At 49.2% G+C, this 20,269-nt stretch overlaps 5 protein-coding genes across 7 annotated transcripts; 2 read left to right on the top strand and 3 right to left on the bottom strand.

The window, feature by feature from the left end:
* Positions 1-1,439: 1,439 nt before the first annotated feature.
* PPTG_18726 (hypothetical protein) lies at positions 1,440-3,405 on the bottom strand (the record flags this gene model as incomplete). Its single annotated transcript, XM_008916959.1, has 3 exons — positions 1,440-1,750; positions 1,817-1,936; positions 1,999-3,405. The coding sequence occupies 3 exons, from the start codon at positions 3,403-3,405 to the stop codon at positions 1,484-1,486; spliced, it is 1,794 nt and encodes a 597-aa protein (XP_008915207.1). The 3' UTR covers positions 1,440-1,483.
* Positions 3,406-3,469: 64 nt separating this feature from the next.
* Positions 3,470-5,123, bottom strand: PPTG_18727 (hypothetical protein; the record flags this gene model as incomplete). The annotated part of the gene is made up of 1 exon (XM_008916960.1): positions 3,470-5,123. A coding segment is annotated over one exon (1,555 nt), but the record flags the coding sequence as incomplete, so codon positions are not given.
* Positions 4,813-6,648, top strand: PPTG_18728 (hypothetical protein). 3 transcript variants are annotated; one of them, XM_008916961.1, is made up of 5 exons: positions 4,813-5,749; positions 5,811-5,971; positions 6,044-6,155; positions 6,217-6,288; positions 6,357-6,648. In XM_008916961.1, the coding sequence occupies exons 1-5, from the start codon at positions 5,284-5,286 to the stop codon at positions 6,461-6,463; spliced, it is 918 nt and encodes a 305-aa protein (XP_008915209.1). In that variant the 5' UTR covers positions 4,813-5,283; the 3' UTR covers positions 6,464-6,648. The 3 variants fall into 3 exon arrangements, with proteins under 3 accessions (XP_008915209.1, XP_008915211.1, XP_008915210.1); XM_008916963.1 differs by having other exon boundaries at positions 6,044-6,288; XM_008916962.1 differs by having other exon boundaries at positions 6,217-6,648.
* An 83-nt stretch (positions 6,649-6,731) lies between these two features.
* On the bottom strand, positions 6,732-19,038 carry PPTG_18729 (hypothetical protein). Its single transcript, XM_008916964.1, has one exon. The coding sequence runs from the start codon at positions 18,967-18,969 to the stop codon at positions 10,717-10,719; it is 8,253 nt and encodes a 2,750-aa protein (XP_008915212.1). The 5' UTR covers positions 18,970-19,038; the 3' UTR covers positions 6,732-10,716.
* PPTG_18730 (calcium-translocating P-type ATPase, PMCA-type) lies at positions 7,494-10,673 on the top strand (the record flags this gene model as incomplete). The annotated part of the gene is made up of 1 exon (XM_008916965.1): positions 7,494-10,673. One exon carries the CDS (start codon positions 7,494-7,496, stop codon positions 10,671-10,673), a length of 3,180 nt encoding a protein of 1,059 aa, XP_008915213.1.
* Positions 19,039-20,269: the final 1,231 nt, after the last annotated feature.

The following is a 20,269-nucleotide window of genomic DNA, read 5'->3' on the forward strand; positions in this document are numbered from 1 at the left end:
TGTAGCCCGTTGACCCTGTAGTGAGCAGACCTTGTGGATGCAATCCGCGAGAATGGCGAGACCTCCATCTAGCCGTAGACCGTGACATCACTCGACTCCTCAGTTACCCATTCCTGGCAAGCGTCTAAATGACATGCTTGCAGCGATCGAAGAGAAAAACAGTGAACAGTAGCAGTCATGGAGCCCAACTTACTCCCTTTTCCCTGCTTTAACAACGGTATATTCGCTTAACCCAACATGGCTACAGTCGAAGTCAATGACTCTCTTTCTCCCGTAAATGTGATGGTCGCTTTCAATCTGTGTAATGTAAATTAGTGCTTCACTCTGTTGCTTTCAGTCTAGGTCCGTCATTTTTTTTAATGAGTCTACATGTATTTGCTGTCTGAATTGTTGCCCCCCGGTGACATCGTCAACGATAGATCTCTTTATCTTAAAATTGGAACGGCTCATCGAGATCGTCAACGATAGATCTCTTTATCTTAAAATTGGAACGGCTCATCGAGATCGTCAACGATAGATCTCTTGATCTCAAACCGAAACGGCTCATCGAGAAGCTCGCATTGTGTTAGCGTGGTCGAAAACTGTCCATCGGATGCTTCAGAATATTGTTACCGACGTGTCGGGTTTCATGACGACTTTATTTGTCTGAACGGGAAATAGGCTTGAAGTACTGCACGCTCGTGATTTCTTCCGCTTGTATTTAGGTTTGGCTTCTCGGTTAAATTTGATGCAAAACTTGCATGCTATTGCAAGTGCTGCAGACGATTCAGGGTGCCGTTCGAAGGTTTCTAAACAATACTTGAAATCGTGTCCTCTCTGGAATGGTGTCGTCAATGCCCGCGGCATGCCGCTACTTAAACACATGTAGCTAGAAGCCTTCCGTCGGCGCTCGTTTCCTTTGAGAAATGCAAATAATCACCATTATCGGTTGGGAAATGACTTCTGTAAACGTCTAGTAGCAGGGCATTCAATCTGATAATAACTGTTTGCTTTTAATGTGCGTCGGACAGATATTTTCGCATCAAATTGGCGATGTGTCGGCACTGGGCTTACGCACAAACCTAACAATTAACCAGTTTAGCGAGGGACTATCGGAGAATTTAATAAGGTACTCCGAGGTAAATTAGGCCGATTTCCCTCAATTAATGAGGCCTGCACTGTGTCCGTTGATTATTATACTATGTACACTGTCAGGTGGCTTCACGGCGTACACTCTACAGTATCGGGCGCACAAGTATCACCGTCGGAACTACAACCCAAAACAAAGCTCGATCGCGACAACACAGCTGCTCAGAAGGTATCACAACAGCGCTTGTTAATCACATGAACTATGCTGCCAGCCCAGGAGCAGTAGCAGGAAGGTGGAACTAGCGCCTGAGAACGTCGCATGTGGTGTGTTCAAAGCGGAAAACGTAACACCAATATTTTTTTTTAAAGAAAGAGCTTTGAAAAATTTCTAGTTTATTTTAGCGAAGCATCAAATTTAAAATCTTGCTGTACTGGGTGGGTCATGAAGTTCTAGTCGATCGCGCGCTCGAGATGCTGAGGATCTCCACATTTCCGAAGGATCTTTAACTACTGACGATGATGCAGACTTACCTGTTCTCTTTTGCTTCGAGAGTTCAGGAAGTAGCAAGTTATGGAGTGTTTGACGTTGCTCGTCGTCAATCGTTCGGTCGCTCGAGTCGTTGCTGTCTGCAGATGAATGATGTGAGGATATCTTCTGCTTAATCAAAGTGTCCAGTGTCATCTGCATCACCTCACAACAAATAAGTAGTCCGTATTATCACCATTATTAGTCAACAACCATACATACCGACGGTTCCCTAATTCTGCGTCCGTAACTTGACGGTAAGTAACATGCCTTAGATAACATGAGCTTTTTCTTGAGTACTGGTATCGTTCCTACTCTTGCCACGTCTCGAACAGCTCTCGGCTAATTAACGTAACGTCAGTTAAAAACTGTAATCCTATCACAACAAACAATCAAAAACTTACGCTTTCTCGGCGCTGATACTGATCATGATGATAGCGCAGCACAGCCACCACTTGCTTCTTAGTAAACTCACGGCTTTGTAGATGTTTCTCAAGAACGTCTGTGATAGCGTTGAGCTGGTATGGAGTTTGCGGATCATTCGGACCAGGTTCAAACTCCGTATATCTGCTAGTTCGAAGACTCTCGGACTCAGGTGTAAAGTAGGAGCCGTGAGGAGATCCCATGCAATATAACGCTGGCTCTGGTGATGTAGGCTTCGCCTGGTTTACGGTTGACAACACAGGTAGTGGAGGCTTTCGAGGTGTCCGTCGCGAAGAAGGTGGACCAACAGGTGTGCGTGGCTGCTGATTATCTACTTGCTTCGACTTCTGCTCGTCCTTCAGCTGCATTTTTGCAAATAGTTGCTCGTAGAACTTGAGCTTCTTGCTAAGTCCTGCATTCATTTCTTCAAACACGTGCATCTCCTGCTTGGTACGCTTGTTCTCCGCGCGAAGTTCGTCGATCTGTTTGATCATCTTTTCAAGCTGCGAGCTCTGATAACGCAGCTCGAGTTGCACTCTCTCATTCTCTTCAACAGTTCGCTGTGTAGTCACGTCCAGTTGCATTCGCATTTGCGTCCGCATGGCGTCGTGGAAGGCTTGGAGTTCGGCCTCCTTCTCACGACGTAATCTGTCGTTTTCTAGAATTAATTTTCGTTCCAGATGATGTTCTAGTTCGTCTTTTTCCAACGCCATCGCTGCGAGTTGAGACTGAAGTTGCTCGATTTGAGTGTCGCTGTCTTGCTTGTTAAATTTTGCTAGTCGAGTCTCACGTATAGCAGCCTCGTTCTCAAGCGCGGTCTGGGTCAGTTCAGCACATTGGCGCTGGGATTCCTCATAAAGCTGCTTGTATTCCTGCTCTTTGCACGTGTCCAGGGGGTGGAAGAGAGGCTTTCCTGCATTAATCAGAGTCATCATCCTAGCGCGGGTCTCCGTCTCCGTTCCAGTTGACTCCGCTGAAGAGTTGGTAGTCGTGTTAGTGTTGCTTTGGGAGATACTAGTGTCTCCTTCTGCACTTCCGCTCCCGTTGATTGTTTGGAGCAGTGAAGCGTTGATAGTTTCGTATTCGCGTACTCTATTGTGCAGTTCATCGATTTTCTTTGACTTGAAGGCCAGCACGCGCTCACGATCGTCGATGTTGGCTTCGAACGATATTTGAAGCTCTTCCAAGGCGCGGGTTACTTGAGCGTTTGCCTCTTTGAGTCGCTCGTTCTCTTGTTTGGTTTGATACAGCTCCTCCTCGAGTTTCTGCTCGTGAAGAGCACGAAATGCGATCGTCTTGAATTTATCCAAGCCGCCAACATCCGTCTTACCAAAGAAATCGGTTGCACTTAGTAGGGATCCATTACCAGTCGGAGCTCCCGCTGACATGGTAGAAGTAAAAGTGTCAGCGTACCGAGCTTGATCCCAACAACATTCGAAGCAGATAATAACATTGCCGTTGTCAGGTCTAAGAATACTATTTAGACAATCAAATCGCCACCAAATGTTTGTACAACGTACAGACGATAACATAACTTAAAAATACATGTATTCAGAACTCATCCCGAAGAATGGGTGGGATAAATTCATGACTAGTTCCGGGTTCTTCGTCATCACTCCACGCATCTTCATCGCCAATAGTAGCACCGGCGATTGCTTCCGAATCGCCATTTTGTCCTCCAGTATCGACATTTTCATTATCGAAAATGTCAGGGTACAAGTCAACAGGTGGAGGTTTCCACTTCATGATGAGTCCATCTTCACCTGCTGAGTAGAGTTCACGAGTAGTTTTTCGATACAGACACGCGGTTACCTGTTGATAGTGAGCAGTAGCAGACCCTATTGGTGCACCACTATCTCCAAAAACACGGTAGGAAGTCAACGCTCCTTCCGATCCGTTTGGAACAAACACCAGCGTACTCTCCCAGGCGCCTCCTTCTTGAACTGCAGCCATTTGTACATTTCTCGCAGCTCGAGGCTGTGCTCTTCGCACTCCTTCATAGTTCATAAATTGATGTTCACCCGACGTTGCGTTCCACAATCTCAGTTTTTCATCCATCCCATTACTCAACAGAAATCTCCCGTCCGGGGTATACGTCAAACTCGTCACCCCTGCTTGATGAGCAACTGCAAGCGACATAGTCGCCGCTGCATGTGGGTCGTTTCTACTCTCTCTATGCATGGAAGCGTGTAGCCTCATATGATGGTTATCCACTCTCGATCGCGCTCGTTGTCGGTCTCTTGCTTGTGCTTCCGACGCCCCACCCACTCTCCTTCGTTTTCTAACCTTTGCAGCAGCCGATAACGACATGGGTTTCTCTCTCTTTACGTTTGTATATAAACTAGATCTGCCGGGTACATTGGCTTTTCCTTCGTGGTTTAAACACAACAGACACGCTGTTGCTCCTGATCGTCGAATATCCCAAAGACGAATTTCACCGTCTCGTGAGCCAGTGGCAAGTAGAAATTCACTTGCTGGAGACCAGTCCAGTGTCCAAATTTCATCTTTATGACCCAATAGACTATGAGCTGTGGCTCCACTCTCCATGTCCACAAGTCTCAATTCCCCTCTAGCTGTGGCTGCAGCGATCAACGAGTGTGTCGTACTCACTGGAGAAAACTTTGCACCGAAAACTTTACTCCGTAAATGCAATGTACTGACACAAGAAAAAGTCTCGAAATCCCAAATTTTCACGTGTTCGTCCAGCGAACTGGAAATGCAGAGCCCGCCATCCACAGGGTACCAGTCGACCATGGAAATACCGAATTGTAAGGTTTGGGCATTCTCCGTTTTGGCTCCAACAGCGCAAATTGGGTCTAGTGTGTTGGTGGTGTTGTAACTAGGGTTACACAGAGCGTCGGCTTCGTCTAGGGTTTGTAGATCAAATACCAAAAGTTGGGACTGGGAAGTACCAACCAACAGGAAACGCTGCTCCACTGGGTCCAGCGAGCAGCCCCAGACGCGCATCCCTTGCCGGAAGATGAAGTTGCTGCTCGATGGCGAGTACTGCAGTAAGTTAGTGGACTGTCGGGAGTTTAAGCTGTCGCGGTAGGCGCGGCTCGGCAGCCCCACGCTCCGGTCGAGCAGGTAGCCAAACGCCGACATCAAGAATCGAGTTATAAAATTCGACAGGATCTTAAGGATCCTGTCAAATAGCTTATTTGAACCTGTATAAAAGCTTATTCAATCACTCATCTTCATCAAGACCCTCTGACGTACGTGGAAGGTCTCCATTATCGACACGCTGCCTAGACGTAGAACAGCAAATGCTCGCGACAAAAGTTGATCGTCTGCTGCAGATTGTGGCGTCCAGAGGAGCGCAAGTGCCTAATTTGCCGAGTAATTTGCTGCCGATCAACAACGTGGTTGCATTCTCTGGCGGCGTGGACTCGTCTTTAGCTGCCGCGTTGGTATTCCAAGTCTTCCCCAATACTAGTGCCGCATGTATCGGAAGATCCGCTGCTTTATCTTCAGTGCAACTTCAGCAAGCTCGACATGTTGCGTCCCACATTGGTGTCCCATTGTGGGAATGCCATACAGATGAAGACAAACTCGAGGGTTATGTCGCCAATCAGGGCAAAAGTTGCTACTATTGCAAGACGACGCTGTACTCGACATTAAACCAGGTTGCGGAGTTCGCGTGGAAGGAAATGCAGCAACATAGAGAAGAGATGAAGCCTGTGTTGTATAATGGCACAAACGCTGATGATCAGTTGGATCCTACTAGAGTTGGTACGTTTAGCACACTATCAGACGATTTAGAAGATGTACTGATTTAGAGTTATTTGTGTAGGACTGGTGGCTGCCACCGAGTTCGACGTGGTGAGTCCGCTTAGCGAACTGACCAAGCAAGAGGTACGAGATGTGGCTAAATATTTGGGACTTCCGAATTGGAACGCGGCAGCGTCACCGTGTTTGAGATCGAGATTACAGTTTGGAGTTGAGGCGACGCAGGTGAGTGGAAGCTGAAAGTTTCAATAGTTTTTTTTTTTTTGTGAAATGAGGCTGAAATATGTTCGTTTTTAGCAACATTTGCATCGGGTGGAGAAAGCAGAGGACTTTGTGCGTGGATTGATTCATCTGGAGCCACAGATGAGCATGCGCGTGCGTTTTCTTGCAGGCAATAAGGCTGCAGTTGGTACGGAAAGTTTATGGATAATTTTGGTTATGGTTCGTGGTCTGACCGTTGTCGTATGCAGAGCTTGACAATGAAGCGTTGGAGAAGGCGATGCCTCACTTTAATGTCATTGACGAAGAGCTACGACGACTTGGTATGAACAACACCTGGGCTCAATTCAGCTATGCTTTTTGACATTTTCCTCTACTTTTTTTTTTGCAGGATTCAACGCAGTGGACGTCCGTGCTTTTCGCTCGGGCAGTTTGAGTGGCTATAATGCTAATAGTGTCGTGCATCATACCCCAGCGAGAGAGGCTCGTATAGAGTAGTTAACCCACGTTAAAACTTTGCTTGTAAATCTACAGACTTCTGACCACGGTTCCGAACTGTGTTTAAGAAGTCGAAAGCGTCGACGCCCAAGCGAAATAATGACACTAATAATCAACCGTCTTCAATGAGCTTGACTACCGTCATGAAGGCAGAGAGCGCTGAAAAAGACGCGGTCATGAAGGGATGTGGTATGCAAAAGCCAAATTCTAAAGTGACAGGAGGTGACACCCTCCCACGTCTCTTACGTATAGATTTGTGTGCTTACCACCGTTATGTCGCGGAGAATCAAGTTGTATGTTGCACACAAAAGTGTCTGCTCACACCATCGCAGTCAAGTTTCGGAATCCAAAATAGTAAGATTCCTTGTTGTTGGCAGTCATGCGGGTGATTATTGAATGAGTCTTCATTCTGTTTCGATCTATAACTGACCATCAAAGCTCGAAATTCAATCGCCGTGCACTGTTCGAGATGTTTGTGAATGAGACGACAGCGAGTTTTGTTTTGTTTGCCGTATTATGAAGACGTTGTGCCTACAGAAAAGAACCGATGAGCTTCGTGTCAGCGCAAACGTGAACCACCATCGCTTAGTCGAAAGCCACTTGATCTCAAGTAACACAAAGACCAAGGATGCTTGGCTGAACGGTGCTGTTGTCAACGAAAAGGGCCCTTTCCGTTGCGTCTCGCTGCAGTCTCTGGCCCATAAAACTCGCAGTGCTTCAACATGTATACTGTGTGAATCTTTTGTCGCATCGATCAGAGAGCTAACCGTCACGTTTAATGAACGCGTGGGTTTTTGTGCTGGGTTAATACGCTTAGTCGAATCATTATGTTTCCATCACACCGCAGGTCACATTCGATCGGTGGTATCGACTTATGTCTGCTCAAAACAACCTCAACGTCTCTCGGAATAGTATAGTAGTGAGACGTTGAGATTTTTCTCTTCATACCAGTGAGCTCATTTTGGAACTTGCGGTTGGCTAGCAAGTTCACGACCATTCTACATCACTAACATCGACTGGCGGAATCGCAATGGCGTTTAAGCTTGTGACGGGTGATCTCATCCGTCTTGTGGAGACTCCGCACGAGAAAATAGGCGAACAACTCGAAAGTGTGGGTTGGCTTGAAGGCGTTGCTGCTGCTCTACAAGTAGATCTTCGTCAAGGACTGGACGCCAACAATGCTGATGATCTACGCAGACGCGAGGAATCCTTCGGCAAGAATTACATTCCTCCGCCCAAAGCTAAGAGTTTTTTGGAGCTCATGTGGGATGCATTCCAGGACGTCACTATCATCATTTTGACAATCTCGGGCATCTTCTCGATCGTCCTGTCCTCCACCGTAGGTGACCACAAAGAAACCGGGTGGGTTGAAGGCGCTTGTATTATCTTGGCTGTCGTAGTGGTCACTCTGGTGACGGCGGTAAACGACTACCAAAAAGAACAGCAGTTCCGTTCTCTCAACGCTGTAAAAGAGGATGAAAAGATTAAAGTCATTCGCAATGGAGCACCCGCAGAGGTGAGCAAGTGGAACCTGCTGGTAGGTGACATCGTGCGTGTGGATCTTGGTGATATAATTCCAGCGGATGGCATGGTGTTCGACGAGAAGGAGCTCAAAATGGACGAAAGTGCCATGACTGGAGAGTCCGATTTACTAACCAAGAACCACGAGAACCCATTCTTATTGTCGGGTACCAAGGTCATGGAGGGGCTGGGTAAAATGCTAGTAGTGTGTGTTGGTGAGAACTCACAAGCCGGTGTCATTAGGAGCTTGATCAACGGAGCACGAGGGAAGAAGAAGCCGAAAGATGACGATAAGAACAGTGCGGATGGGAGCCAGGACACCGACGAGATCTACGTGGAAATCGACACGCCAAAGGTGCCAGCTAAGGAAGACCGAGACGAATTTGATGGTGCCGAGGACTCGCAGTCTCCACTGGAGGGCAAGCTGTATAACCTCACCATTTTGATCGGTAAACTCGGCACGGTTGTTGCACTGCTGGTGTTTGTTATCATGTCGATCCGCTTCTCGATCGACAAGTTCGCAGTCGACGACGTGCCCTGGAAGAATAGTTACATCAGCGACTATCTCAACTTCTTCATCATCTCCATCACGGTACTGGTTGTCGCCATCCCAGAAGGTCTTCCTCTTGCCGTGACGATCGCTCTAGCGTACTCTGTGAAGAAGATGCTGGTTGACAATAATCTCGTCCGACATCTCGACGCCTGTGAGACCATGGGGAGCGCCACAACGATCTGCTCAGACAAGACTGGAACACTGACGACGAACCGCATGACTGTCATGAAGATCTGGATCGGAGACGAAGAGTTCTCGTCCGCGAGTGAGGGTATTGGAGCTCTTACTGACGAGACGAAGGAGGCACTTTGCCGCGGAATCGCGATCAACTCGACTGCCGAGATCTTGCCACCAAAAGTAGAGAATGGACTTCCTGAACACACAGGCAACAAGACGGAGTGTGCCTTACTCCAGTACATTCGAGACGGTGGTGTCGAGTACGACGAGATCCGAGCTAACAACGAGATCGTCCACATGCTGACATTTAGCAGTGCCAAAAAGCGCATGTCCGTCGTGGTTCGACGTGGAGACTCCAAGTGTCGAGTGTACACCAAAGGCGCGACTGAAGTTGTTCTGGGACTGTGTAAGCAGATGCAGCGCACGAACGGGATGACTGAAGCTCTGAGTGGCGCTAGGAAGAGCGAGATTGGCGCAAATGTGATCGAGAAATACGCGTCTCAAGGATACCGCACGCTGTGTCTTTCGTACCGAGACCTAGACGTTCCAGCTGAGGAGGTGAACAACTGGGTTGATGAAGATGTGGAGAAGGACTTGACTTGCGTTGCCATTGTTGGTATCGAAGATCCTGTAAGACCGGAAGTACCTGGAGCGATTCAGCACTGCAAACGCGCAGGAATCACCGTTCGTATGGTGACGGGAGACAACATTACCACTGCGCGCTCCATCGCTGGTAAGTGTGGCATTATCTCGCAAGGCGATGGATCTCTCGTCATGGACGGACAGACATTCCGCTCGAGAGTTCTGGACGCTAATGGTAACATCATTCAGGCGGAATTCGACCAGATCTGGCCCATGCTTCGCGTTCTTGCGCGTTCGTCTCCAAAGGACAAGTACACTCTCGTAACAGGCTTGATGCAAAGCAGTTTGATGCCTCACGGCCCTCAAGTTGTAGCTGTGACTGGCGACGGCACGAACGATGCTCCAGCACTGAAGAAAGCCAACGTTGGCTTCGCCATGGGCATCAGCGGCACTGCTGTGTCTAAGGACGCGTCGGATATTATCCTCATGGACGACAACTTTAACTCGATCGTGAACGCCATCAAGTGGGGCCGCAACGTCTATGACTCGATCTCCAAGTTCCTGCAGTTCCAGCTGACAGTCAACGTGGTCGCCATCATGCTCGCGTTCATCGGCGCTGTGGTCTTGGAGCAGTCTCCTCTCTCCGCTGTCCAGATGCTATGGGTCAACTTGATCATGGACTCGTTCGCGTCCCTCGCACTGGCAACCGAGGAACCTACTCCAGCCTTACTGGAGCGCAAGCCGTACCCAAAGACGCAGCCTTTGATCTCCAAGAAGATGACTAAGCACATCCTCGGTCAGTCGATCTTCCAGCTTGCTCTGCTCTTGGCTATTGTCTTCAGTGGCGAGAAATGGTTCAACCTTCCTTCCGGTCGCGTGAATGACTTGGGAGAAGAGCACAAACACGACTCCACCAAGCACATGACGATCGTCTTCAACACCTTCGTGTGGATGCAGCTGTTCAATGAACTCAACTGCCGCAAGATCCACGACGAGCTCAATATCTTCAAAGGTATCACGAAGAACCGCGTGTTTCTCTACGTCTGCGTACTGCAAATCGCCATGCAGGTGGTCATGGTGCAGCTCACGGGCGACTGGTTCAACTGCACGCCACTTGAAGTCAATCAGTGGTTCGCCTGCATCGGAATGGGCTTCATCTCTCTTCCGCTTGGACTTGTACTGCGCTCCATTTCAACCAAGAACGCCCCGAGCTGGATGGCGCTATGTCGCGAGGTTGATGTCGAACAGGTCCGGCAGGTGACGTCTGCACGGGGTCAGCAGCTGTGGCTAAGGAGTTTTGCTCTGATCCGCGCTCATATCCGCGTGGTCAAGGCCTTCAAGAAGGGACTGGAAACCAAGGCTCTTCTCCAGGCGTAGTAAACTCAGAAATCTTCATTCACTCGTTGAATCTCCTTGTTACCTATCCACGTACCGTTTCCACTTCTACGATGTAGCGCAGTCTTGCCTGAGTTTCTTGATACACCACAAGCTCGGCGTACTCGGATAGAGGAGGGAGCACAAGTGCAAAGTCCTCTGGTAACTGCGCCGCTCGACGTGCATTGTGGTAAAGTTTCGCTCTGTAACTGTAGCCAGGTCCACTTTCCAGTGTGATTGTCACTTTAACTGTAGCCTCACACCATAGCAGGGCGTCGAAATCTTCATCTGGGTGTGAGCTGTCCCTATCGATCAGTTGAATGGCAACAGTGCGTTTGTTTTCCGAGACGAATAGCGGTCGATCCGCGTCGTTCACAGTACGTGTATCACCTACCGTGAAGCTGGGATCTTCAAGAAGTGTAGCGAGGTAAAGTTGGGTATCGTCTGAAAACCTGGGGGTGCGTTCAGACCAATGACTTGGAGTGGGGGATGGCTTCGTCTTGGCCCATGCGCGATCGAACGGAAGACTTCCTCCTAACACCATCGCACGTCCGAGATGAACTTTAGCGCCAGATTTTGGGGAAACAATTGTACCGCGAGGGTCAGGGGTGTACTTGGCCAGAACTTTGACACTATCCAATGCCTCGAGTGGCATTTTCTGGTGTCTAAACGAGATATCCGTAGTCAGTTCCATTGATTTCCCCAACGCCACCTCACAAAGCACCATGTACTGGACTTCCCTCGTTGTGTCCTCATGGTATAGAGTCGGCAGCGCGTACGGTTCGTCACAGTAATGTAGACTCTTCTCGGCCATGTCGGCAAAATAAACACCCTTGCCGAACGCATAGCCGTTGTGTGAAGCCTCAGGAGGAGCTACTCGAAGTCCACGTGACAGAATCCCCATCAGGTTAGTCCGTTTCGTTCCATGCCATAGTAAATGTGTCTGGGTAGCTCTCAAGTCTGGACGCTTTTCCATAAGATCATTGAACCGTTGAGTCTCTCCACTACGTTCCACTTCGAACACGTTGCTGATGCGATACTGTCGACGATCAGAAGAGCGTAAACCACCGAAGAAGTAGCGGTGAATGAGCTGTCGTTCTGGGTCAGCAGGTTGCAGCGGTGCAAGACGCACTTGCAACGCGTGGTAATGGTACTCCAGCGGATGTTGGATATGTTGGAGTCGCTTGGCTCCGAGGAGCATCTTGTGCATCTCCATAGAGTAAGACAGCATCCGCAATCGTGTCATCTCCAGATGCACGTCGCTAACCTGATCGAAAGCCTTGATCGAAGTAGCGAGAGCGTCCTCTTGACACGGCATAGCCTCGTAGTAACGACAGCTACGCTCGCTCAATTTCTCTATAAGAGCGTCGTGGCGAGTAGATAGTAGAGCACGCTTGGTGGCTCCCTCGTCGCTTACGCCGTCTTTGGCAGTATTGATCTCCTTGACGAGCTCCTCCTTCTCCTCCAAAACACCTCGGATCTCGGCCAGATTTCTCAACGCAACTCGGATGTCATCCTGTTTAGCCAGGAGCAGGTTGCCACCAGCAAAGCCACAACTCGTGTGTGCCGCGTGCTTCAAGTTGCGCACGTCTGTGACGGCAGCTAACATCACCATGACGCTAGGAGAGGACATCAAATCTGGATCACGAGGCTCCGGGAACACCACACTCTTACTAGCTCCACTTTCCATGTCCTCTCGGAATGATCTCGTCACTTCATCGTCTATCTTGGTCGAGTGGCTCACGCGGTGAAAGAGGTTGTATTTCGTGGGTTTCTTCACAAACTCGCCTGGAGCACGTGACTCCCACGCGTTGCCTGTTTTGCTTCGGAAGATCTTTTTGAACTCGTTCACAGCCTCCGTTTCATCTCGGAACGGCGTGTTCTGGAACTTCCCCGTCTCGCCAATCCGTCCCCAGTTCGTGAACAGCAAGTAGACGTCCTCTACTTCATCGTGTATGAGCTGCAGACGAAAGAAAACACTAAGCCCGCTCTTTGCACGAACCTTGGTTAGCAACGCGTCCAGCTCCGTACCCTCTCCGTCATTTTCACAATGTACTCTGCTATCTCCACTGTAGTCATAGTTATCATCTACTCGGGTAACAACCAGAGAGCGCGAGATCTGGCCTGACGTCTCGCATTCCGCCAAATACGCACTAGCATCGTCCGAATACGCTGGAACAGCAGCAAACACCGTGGTAGATTCGGTGACTTCACCGTGGACTGATACGATGTCCGGGAATGTCCGTTCAAGGAATCGAATAACGAGGCGTGAGCGCTGGGCCAGTGCGTAGTCGATAACAGTCTTTCCAGTAGAGTCCTTGACATAGAGGTCGCCACCGGCACGGACCAGCGTCTCTAACAAGCGCGTGTTCTCATAGGAACCATAATCGAGTGGCTGTACTGCCATGTGGCACGCCGTTAATCCCTTGGTGTTGCGCTTGGCAAGTGCTGCCTTGACACTTGCCTCTGGAACATGAAGAGAACACTCACGAGTTTTATCCTTCGGGTCCGACACTGATCGAACGAGTCCTAGTGCGAGACGGGTCTCAGTAAACATGTTACGTGCAGCAAGGTGCATCAAGAGAGTGTTACCCTTGCCGTCGGCGGCGGACAAATCAGCACCATATCGAAGCAAGAGAGCAAGCGTGTGATACCTCATAAAAGCTTCCGGGGTAAAGGCAACGCGTACTAGTAGCGGGATTTTGTCCTCATCTCCTTTTACCAGCATAGTGGCCACTCTTGGCTCCCATGATTCGACGTCATTTGAAATTTTTCTTACGAGTGAAGCACCGCGCAGGCTTTGAAAGCATACATTTGGGCTCACACCACGCTTGAGCAGCTTTTCAATCCATGTGAAGAATACAGACGGCTTCGAAAGTGCCAGGCTTTCCATGAAGCGATCCAAGAAAGCACTCAGTGCGTTCATTCCCGACGCATCAACCACATTCCCGTCAATAGAGAATAGCGGGTGATCCATAAAATAACAAAATATTGCCAGCAGCGCATCTTCAGCCAAACCACCAGCTCGATGTATCTGTTTGAGAGTAAAGAGTAACGGAGTCTCACCACGCTCGTTAACAGAATTCTCAGTGCCTTGTCCACTGCTCTGATGATGTAAGAAGTCCATCAATTGAGTATTGCCTCGCTTTGCAGCGTAATGCAACGCGATATTCCCCTTCCGGTCTTTTGCATCAACAGACACTCCAGCATCGATGAGAACCCACGCGAACTTCTGAGCAAGAGGATTGAAACCAATTTGGGCCGACTTTGCAAACGAGTGCAGCAGCGTCTCGCCCTTCTCGTTCGGTTGTTTCAATGTCTCCAGTCCTCCATCACCTCCAGCATGTAGAACTCCAAGTAGGTTATTAGCCAACTGCAACTGACCACAGCGAATCGCATCTTCAATCGCTTGTCGTCTAGGGAACTTGGCACTCAGCAACATATGGCAAACTCCAGTAAGCCCATGCATCACGGCGTGATAGAAATAAGTGCGGAACTTTAGCGTTCGGGCTTGCTCCATTTCGCCGTTTTCCTTTGAGGTGGCGTCGCGAGATGCAGTCGAAGCGAACTCGACACGCAGCTTGCCATTCACTTCTGAGCCACTTCGCAATAACGTCATTATCACGGTAAGTCTCTTGTGTCGCACCGCCAGTCCGAGAGGTGTAAAACCATTCATGTCCTGCATATCCATCGCCTTCTTCTGGGTGTCCAAGTCTCCCAAAGCGCTGAGTAATGTGGACACACAGACGAAAGCCCCAGTAGCTGCTGCCAAGTGCAGTGGAGTATGTCCCATCGAATCTACTGCCAAGATGTCGACATCAGGATCCGCCACAAGATTTGAGACAGTCTCCACAGGATCAGACTCCTCGCTTGGGATACGACGAGGTTGTAAGCTCTGACGCTTCTTGTTTTCACTATTTGATGCTGCATCTTCCGCATTATCCAGGAGATTCGAAGTGTTTTTGAATGTATCCAGACTGACTTTCAGCAGCGCTAAGTGAAGAGGACTAGAACCAAGAGTATCCGCAGTATTCGCCTTGGCACCATGATCCAGTAAAAGCTGCTCAATATTAAACGAAGCTTCAGCATTCACAGCAGCTGAGTTAACAGCGTAGTGTAAGGGTGTGCGGCCCATACAATCAGGCTGGGTCACAGCGAGTTTTGCTGCAGTTGGCCCAGCAGACTTTAGTAGGGCACGGAGAAGCTCCAAATTCCGATACCGAGCTGCAAAATGAATTGGCGATCGATTCTTGTGGTCACATAGGAGGACAGCGCTCGCTGCATAGGGGTCCTCTAGCGCGACAAGAACTCCAGATTTCCCAACTGGTGCACTGCCGTGATGCTCCTCATTTCTTCTCTTCAGCTCGACTGAAAAGCCTGTATTCTCCGAGGAAGAAGAAGTGATCATAGTCACGACTGCGTAGGCTACTTTTCCAGAATGAACCTCTCTAGCAGGTATAACGTGACGTGCTATCACAGCAGCGTGCAATGGTGTGTATCCACGGGTATCTTGAGCTAACAAACTCGCTCCATGCAAGAGTAAATCGTAGACGAGGCGGGAATTGTTCAGTCGGAGCGCGACATGCAACGGTGTTTCTCGTTTTGTTGCTGAAACACAATCCGTGCGAGCGCCATGATCAAGCAGGGAATGCACCATCGTCGTCATTTTTTTCTTCACAGCTTCAAGTAACGCAGGTCGTACAAGTTCTTTTGTGCCGCATGTGCCTTTGCAAGCTTCGTCAGCGCTACTGGCCTTAGGTGTCCCGCCTGCCTGCTCAATAGCATCGTTAATCGCAGAGGCTCTGCAAAAAGCACACCGAATAGGTGAGATGTTGGGATCAGCACCGAACCGCGCAAGTAGCAACTTCGCCGTCTGTAAGTCTCCCTTCTCCACTACAAAATGCAACGCGGTTCTGAAGGTTCGCAGGTCCACGAAATCAACCAACGAAGCTGTTCCACCCTTCTTCGTAAAATGCTCTGGCCGCTTATCGATTAGAATTTCCACCAGATTTGGCCCATACCATTGCATCCAGGAGAGCTTGGGCTCACACATCAGCTTTCCCTTAGTAAGCTGATGTAGCACAGTTTCATACTCGATTTCAACTGGTGCGGAGCTCTGGTCGCCCTTTCCATCAAGAAAAACACTTGTAGTGTTATCGCTAAGAATTTCTGTTGTTTTCCACACCTGATCAGCTCTCATAAACCGTACGTAGGATTCCCGTGAACTCGTGAACTCCAAGTATAGCTTAAATAACTCCGTCACGCGCAGATCAATGTCACGCATCAGCTGGACCATGTTGGGATCAGCTTCGTGCTTGGCTGATAGAACCCCTCGCTCGTGCTTCGGATCAAGGAGCCGCATCAGTGGAGAAAACCCAGACGAGTCCCGTTCGCGCATCATGGCTTCAGTCGTAGGGCAGCGTTCACAGATTTGACGAATAATCTTGGGCACTGCAGAGAGTTTGGCCGCTTCATGATGAGCTATGAAGTGGAAAAAGTTTTCACCAGATGACTGCAGTCTTGTGTCCAAAAGTAAAGGGCCATTTTGTGTAGTCTTTACGTGGTGAGTAAGTAGCTTGGACAGATATACGTCGCCAGTTCCAGCTCCTAGAGACGCTGCGGTCATCCATGCGTCTGGGCCATCAGACGCTTGTGCGTTGACGTTGATACTCTCTTGATCGAGTAGCAAGTCCACGATTTCAACTTGACGGCCTACCACTGCCTGCTGTAAGGGCTGCATCACAATTCTTTCTGCAGCTGCCGTTCCCTGCTGAAACAAATCATACTGCAAGTGTGCTCCATGCTCAATCAAGAGGCCAATAGCTTCGGTGTAAAAACCCGAGCCGTTGTTCAGGCCGCCACTGGTGTCACAAGCACGCTTGATCAATTGCTGCAGTGGATACTCACCGTCTGAGTTGCTGATGTTCGGATCAAGTCCCTTTTCCAGCAGATAACTGATCGGTTCAAGATTGGTAGCGTGCTGGCACTGCAGGAACAACATCGTTCGACCGTGGCGATCTCTAAAATCCAGCAATTTTCCTTGCTCATCGGCACTGACTTGATTTAGAAGAAACTCTCCACAAACACGGCGTTGTTTCAGTAGAGCGCATGTTAGAGCGGTAAAGCCTTGCGAGTTTTGAGCCCGTAGTTCAGCCCCCACGTCGAATAATAACTGAAGACACGAATGCCAACCATAACTAGCCGCATAGTGAGCGACGCTGTTCTCCGAGGAATCGTAGGCATTTACGTTCGCGCCACTATTGATAAGCTCAGCAGCGATTCGAGTATGTCCGTTCTTCACTGCTAAGATCAGCGGCGTCTTCTGGAAGTCGTCCCCAAAATCTACACGAGCACCGTTCGCCAATAGTATCCGTACACACTCCAAATGGCCATTCTGAGCAGCAAGCGCCAGCGCAGTAGCTTTGGTTGTTCCTCCACTCCGGGCGTTTACTTTCACTACGTCTCCACACTCAGTCAAGAGATACGTTAACACTTCTGCGCATCCATTCATCGCTGCGAAATGTACCGCTTGCTTCCCTTCAGGGCCTTTCATACTGACGAGCTGGTCAGCGACGTCTTGATCGAAGTTTTCAGCAGCAAATCGAAGCAGTGCGAGGGCATTTTCTTCGCGTCTAGCCTCTAACGCACACATAAGCGGAGTCAATCTCCCCTTCGTACGGCCGAACATACTGCAGCGTTGTTCTAAGAGGAACTGCATTGGCGCTGGGGATTCACAACCTGCTGCATAGTGAATCGCCTCGTATCCTTGGCTGTCCTTGACTTCGCTGAACTCGTCGCCTATCACAGCCCACAGTACCTTCAAATATCTTGCGTTTGGGTTGATCGCTGCCAAGTGCAGCGGACGTAACCGAGTCTGGTGTGCCTGCTTAATGGCCATTGCCGACCCAAACGGGGGTAGTAAGGGTCCATCTCCTTCAGCTGGGCCGGCAGCGAGCACTTTGTGATGCAGTTCGTTAAAGCCACAGCCACCGTTCTCTTCCAATGTCTCGACGACTTTACGCACCAAGCGGAAGTTCCCACACCGCGCTGCACAACGAACGTGCGTCCAAATTGAGTGGTTCTCACCCCAGTCGCTCGTCGGGTACAGTAGCGCGAGCATCTCCACACTGGCAGAGCGACAACCCCAAAAGTAGTCGATTGGTGAAAGAATTCTAGTCCCAATACCGCTGATATCCCCCAACAGAGCATCGTTTCCCCAGTTGCTCTCTATACGGTGATAACTGGTGTATTTAGTCACGGGCTGTTCAGTCAAGACTGAAGGCAGAGCCACCTCCGGAGCAGCAGCGAGCTTCTCCTTGTCTACCTTCTCGTCCGTTTGACGCAGCAGAGCCGCAGCTGCTAGATCGTTGTTGTCGATAGCATAGTGGAGAGCAGTACGACTGACGTCAGCGCTACGAGGAGCGTCGAACGTGCTGAGCTCAGCGTACACGTCGGCGTCGGTCGTGAGTTTCTTGAGCAGCTTGATGTTCCTGGTCAGCACAGCTCGCACGACCTCACGATTGGCTGAGTATACGTCTCCATTAAAGGACTCGAAGGGCTGGGAGCCCAGTAGCTCTCGGTCTTCGTACTTGGTCTCGTCTACTGTTGTTCGCAGTGGAGCGATATGCATAGCCATCTCTCGCTTGCTGAGCTTCTGGCTCTTGCCTTTGCCTCGTCCTGTGGACGTCTTGGTGTCCTCCTCTCCAGATCGGCGCTTTCTGGTTGTTACTAGAGAAGGTGGAGGACGTTCGTTGTCTTCTGGGTCATCGTCGTCGTCCGGTACCTCCTCACCCGCCAGCTTCGCCTTGGTACGCGCCAGACAGCGCTGCACTCTTGCCAGCGACTTGGGCGTGAGCTCCAAGGCTGTTGCGCTCAGCTCACGAAGGTAGACGTGGCACAGAATGCTGCCACCGTCCACCTGCTCGTCATACGCGATCTCGTAGCGTCTTTCAGCGGTCTTGTTGAGCCACGTGACGTGGACACTCACGTCCTCTTGAGACAGCATGTCTTCCGTCACGTCGTCCTGCAGCTGAGCGAGCCAGAACTCGTCCACTGGTTTCTTGCCCTCCGTTGACTCCATGTTTACATCATTGTCTTCCTCTTTCTTCTCTTCCTCGTCCTTCAGTGTCTTTTTGGCGCGCGTCGAGCGTCTCGTGGGTTGCTTTTGGCCTTTCTTGGCCTTCGCCTTGCTCTCCGGAGCCGCTTGCTCCTCCTCTGGGGCAGCTAACACGGCCACGTAGCTCTGCGCAGCCAGCGCCACCTCCCAGTCCGCCTCTTGCCACTTGCGCTTGCCGACCATGGTGCAAATTGAAGTGGGTTCATCTTTCGGTATGGGAATACAAGCTAGATTATAGCTTTTTAATAAGTGTTTTAGCAACGTGTGTTAACATACGAAAACATGTAACAACACCCCTGTTTTTACTGTTGGATGGCATTCAGCCGAAAACAACCCATAATTTTTAATGTTTTTTTTTTCGTCTGAATGCCATCCAACAGCAAAGCATTATACACTGGGAACCGTATACTGTATACTTAGTACATGTGTTGTCAATCAAATTATTTATGTGAAGTATTAGTTTTTGACATCTTCACACTAATTAATGACTAAATGCGAGCTGATACTAATTTAGGTACGCCAAAAAGAGTCAAACTATTGCACTTTTGCTTGGCGATGCCATGTATGTCACAACATTCATGATGTATGACTTTCATTTCTATCCTGTCGAATTACAATAATATCATTTTTTAACGGCACTATTTTCTTGAAATATAGTTTTAACGCTTTCAAATCTTATTCGGAAGAATACAACTAGATCGCTTGCGCTCATCCCGGGAGGGTTAAGTAAAGTCTCAAAATTCACGTTTTGTATTGGAAACCTAATCGTTTTCGTTGTCTTGCAGCTTTTCCGGTTCAGTAATGCCTCAAATGTCCCTGCTACCGTGAAATCGATCCGCACAGGGCGGCAACAACCTGTACCAGTGAAGCTGTTACTGAAGAAAATCTATGGCTAAGATATGAGCGCAGCGATCGGCTCAGCGTAGCCGATCGCTATGCACATGCTGCGGAGAAAAAAATGTCGGCGGTTGTGGTCTATTGACATTCTTCAAGCCTTATTATGCGCTCTGGGCTTACTGTACCACGTCGGTCACTCGAAGGATAACTTGATCAATTTCTGAGCGAGTGAGACTTTTTTTATAGTCGTGGTTTGCCACGTGTACGTTTTGAATCCTTCGTACTTGAATAGTACATGCCTTTGGCACATAGATGCGTTAGGGCCTGGTCATCATTAAGTTAATAAGCAATCACCCACGCACGCGCAACAAGTTGATCGACGGTCATCCAAGCATAATGTTCCTTGAAGTCTCGTAATGTTACCTGTAACTCAGTCGACATTTTGGAACGATATAATGTCTGTGATGCCCTACAGGAGATTCCGTATCCCTTCCGGTATAGTACTATCTTGGAATATGTTGAGGTCTTCCACAAATTTAGTGATAAAATATTGGTGTAGTTCATAGTTAGAGTAGCCGAATACCAGGGTTCTCGGGACGGTGTATGTAAAAATAAATACAGCCAGCAGTCATATCGCTTGCACTTA

Source organism: Phytophthora parasitica, assembly GCF_000247585.1.
Source record: "Phytophthora parasitica INRA-310 unplaced genomic scaffold supercont2.92, whole genome shotgun sequence".
In the NCBI taxonomy this organism is placed as follows: domain Eukaryota; phylum Oomycota; class Peronosporomycetes; order Peronosporales; family Peronosporaceae; genus Phytophthora; species Phytophthora nicotianae.

What these genes read in the sequence shown, in the direction of transcription:
- PPTG_18729 (XM_008916964.1), bottom strand. Translation starts at nt 18,969, where the DNA reads ATGGTCGGCAAGCGCAAGTGGCAAGAGGCGGACTGGGAGGTGGCGCTG.
- PPTG_18728 (XM_008916961.1), top strand. Translation starts at nt 5,284, where the DNA reads ATGCTCGCGACAAAAGTTGATCGTCTGCTGCAGATTGTGGCGTCCAGA. An exon ending in GTTGGATCCTACTAGAGTTG is followed by an intron (nt 5,750 to 5,810) that starts GTACGTTTAGCA and finishes TTATTTGTGTAG; the next exon opens with GACTGGTGGCTGCCACCGAG. An exon ending in AGGCAATAAGGCTGCAGTTG is followed by an intron (nt 6,156 to 6,216) that starts GTACGGAAAGTT and finishes TGTCGTATGCAG; the next exon opens with AGCTTGACAATGAAGCGTTG.